This window comes from Orycteropus afer, unplaced genomic scaffold, assembly GCF_000298275.1.
Source record: "Orycteropus afer afer isolate SDZICR_OR568_19922 unplaced genomic scaffold, OryAfe1.0 scaffold00244, whole genome shotgun sequence".
NCBI lineage: Eukaryota > Metazoa > Chordata > Mammalia > Tubulidentata > Orycteropodidae > Orycteropus > Orycteropus afer.
The window spans coordinates 5,013,311-5,016,137 of record NW_006921831.1 but is presented as its reverse complement, the minus strand read 5'-3'; the positions used below and the strand labels follow the sequence as shown (position 1 = coordinate 5,016,137).

Below are 2,827 nucleotides of genomic sequence, written 5' to 3'. Positions count from 1 at the left end.
GTTTCTTTACGTCCCCCAACATCTTAGATCACTGCCCTAAATCCCTTAGCAACAACCAATCATCTGTACCCTCTCGCCCTGGTGCTGCTCCTCCCCATATTTTTCCATAAATTTGTGAAATTACTGGGACACAGGGTCTTCTGCTCAAGCCACTGATTTGGTAAGGGCAAGGACCCTAACTTAAAGTTAGCTAATAAACTCTCCTATTGCTTTTGCATTGTCGTGTGTTGGCATATTTCTCTCGCCGAGCAACTCCTTCATAACCTGGGCACAACACCCCCAGTCCAGCAAAACGTCCCCAGGGCCCACCCACACCTTAAAGGGAGAGCTGGAGGCAGCTGAGCCACTTCCTGACCCAACAGTCCCCCTACAGCCCTCAACCCTCCCTCCCACCCAGCCCTGGAGTAATCTGACCCTCAAGAATTTGCCCTGCCCTCCAGAGTCCCTGGCCAATTTGTTAAATTACAAAACACCAGGAAATAGAAACTTTGGAAAACTCCAAACTAGCTCAGGAAGGGAGGGTCCTGGAGCCAGCATCCGGATCTCATTAGTTACTGGTCTCAGCATCACGAAGCACACTTCCCAACCCTTGTTTACGCTCGCTGGCTTCCCCGAAACCCAGGAGATGGGCAAAGAGGAGCACGAGGTGGCTGTCCTGGGGGCTCCCTACAACGCTGCACCCATGACCTCCACCGTGATCAACATCCGCAGTGAGACCTCAGTGCCCGACCATGTCGTCTGGTCCCTCTTCAACACACTCTTCATGAACTGGTGTTGCCTGGGGTTCGTAGCTTTCGCCTACTCCGTGAAGGTGCGTGTACTGGGACGTGGTGGATTCTCCATGAAGGTGTGAGTGCACACTGGGGGGCCCTCTACCCACACAGGCCTGGGCCAGCAAGGGCCAGTGTGTGTCCTGGTATATGTGTGTGTGTGTTTGCACACGTGCATGTGTGTGCGTATTTCTCTCATGTATGTCTCTCTGTTGCTTGTGTGTGCACATGTCTCCTGTGTGGGCATGTGGATGTCTATCTCTTTCTTGTGTGTCTGTGGCTTGGGGACTCCATTCTAGCATAGGTCCATGATGATACTGCAGGGTGAGCCCAGGGATGGCTGTGGTCAGCTGTGAAACGGTATGGTGGGCTGTCTGATCTCCTCTAACTTCACAAGGGGGAAGAGCCCAAGGCTCAGTCCTACGAGGTAGAGATTAGGCACATCTGCTCTCTCCACACTTTGTCTTTCGCCAATTCTGCCACCAGGTAGCGCTCTCTACTTCTCTGCAGTATTCAGTAGTGGCAACGATCACACAGAACTCAAACACCATATTCCCAGTGAGCAGTTTATTTACTTATTTAGAGAAATAACAGGTTACAATTCAAGGTCAGATTCGACTCAGGATTAAAAAAAAAAAAAAAATACACCAAACTCACTGCCGACCAGTCAATTGGACTCAGCGACCCCCTCCTTGGGTTTCTGAGGCACTATCTCTATGGAAGTAGATTGCCCAATCTTCCTTCTGAGGAGTGGCTGGTGGGTTTGAACAGCTAGCCTCCTGGCTAGCAATCAGATACCTTAGGCACTGCGCCCCCAGAGCTCCTCGGGATACAGATCTTCAGTCACTGCATCCTCTTCTCAGCAGTGTCCAAAGGCAGGCCTCTCTCTGGCCCTCGGGCCTTGGTCTGGCCACTGCCCTGCTGAGGCAGTGACTGGGGGCACCTCACTCCACCAACAAGCCACAGCCTGAAGCCACTAAGCTTTCTAGCTCTGTGGGATGGCACACCCACTGTAATTGGGCCACACTGCCTTGTGTCGGTCTCCGGGTCCTGCTGCCGCTGTTTCTCCGTCCCTGCTTCTCATCATCTCGCACCATCTCTGGGGTTACAGTTCTCTCTCTTTCTCCATGTCCTGGGTCTAGGAGGTTCTCAGTACAGAGACTCCACATCAAAGGAGGCACTTCACTCCTATCTCTTCGTGGTGGTGGTAGTGAGGTCCCCCCTTTCTGCTTCCGATTGGCTCCTTTTAAGCCAGGTGGGATGGCAAAACTGACCACTCAACCCCTTCGTTCAGATGCCACGCACCTTACTTACCTGGTCCCACAAGGATGCCAGGCACCTTATCTGCATTATTAGCAAGCTGTCTGATTCCTTTGGTGGGCCACAAGCACCTCATTGCACAGTCCCACTCAGTCTTTGAGTGGGAGTTACAAGTCTGTGGCTGGAAAGGTGGTATAAGCAATCCATTGCAATTTATCAGCAGCTCAGTGGCATTTCCCTGCTAGCACAGGAAGTGCATGGCCCCCAAGGAATCCTTCTTTTATCCCAGCCTAATAGAGAAATGCATCCCGCAAGCTCCCAGGCTGGCTCAGAAAACAAAGTGCACTCACTTGGGGACCTGGGGAGGGGAGTGGCACAGCACTGGGACCACAGCAGAGGGAGGGAGCCCAGGGTTTCTAGGTGCCAGTAGGGTTGTGAGGCAGTCCAGCAGGGAGGGGACAGGAAATGCCCCACTTGGGCTCCAGGGAGAGGGGGGTCCTTCCAATGTGGGTGAGTGCAGGCCACACTGAGGACAGAGGACCAGGGGGGACCCGAGTGCCACCGTCAGCTCCTGGCTCCCAGCAGGTCCCTCCCTGGCCCCTCAACATCTCTTCTCCCCCAGTCTAGGGACCGGAAGATGGTGGGCGACGTGACGGGGGCCCAGGGCTACGCCTCCACCGCCAAGTGCCTGAATATCTGCGCCCTGGTCTTCGGCCTCCTGTTGACCATTGGATTAATCATTCTTTTTGCCACTGGCACAGTGATGAGCCTCCAAGCCATGTCACAGATGCTGAAGG

General features: G+C 53.7%; 1 protein-coding gene across 1 annotated transcript in view; it reads left to right on the top strand.

Annotated features, from left to right (window-relative positions):
• Positions 1 to 586: 586 nt before the first annotated feature.
• The window catches only part of LOC103204224 (interferon-induced transmembrane protein 1), a 3,208-nt gene continuing 967 nt past the window's right edge, over positions 587 to 2,827 (top strand). The window contains exons 1-2 of the mRNA XM_007949371.1: positions 587 to 811; positions 2,653 to 2,826. Of these exons, the coding sequence (XP_007947562.1) occupies positions 626 to 811; positions 2,653 to 2,826 (360 nt within the window). The 5' untranslated portion in view covers positions 587 to 625. The remainder of the gene's footprint in view (positions 812 to 2,652; position 2,827) is intronic.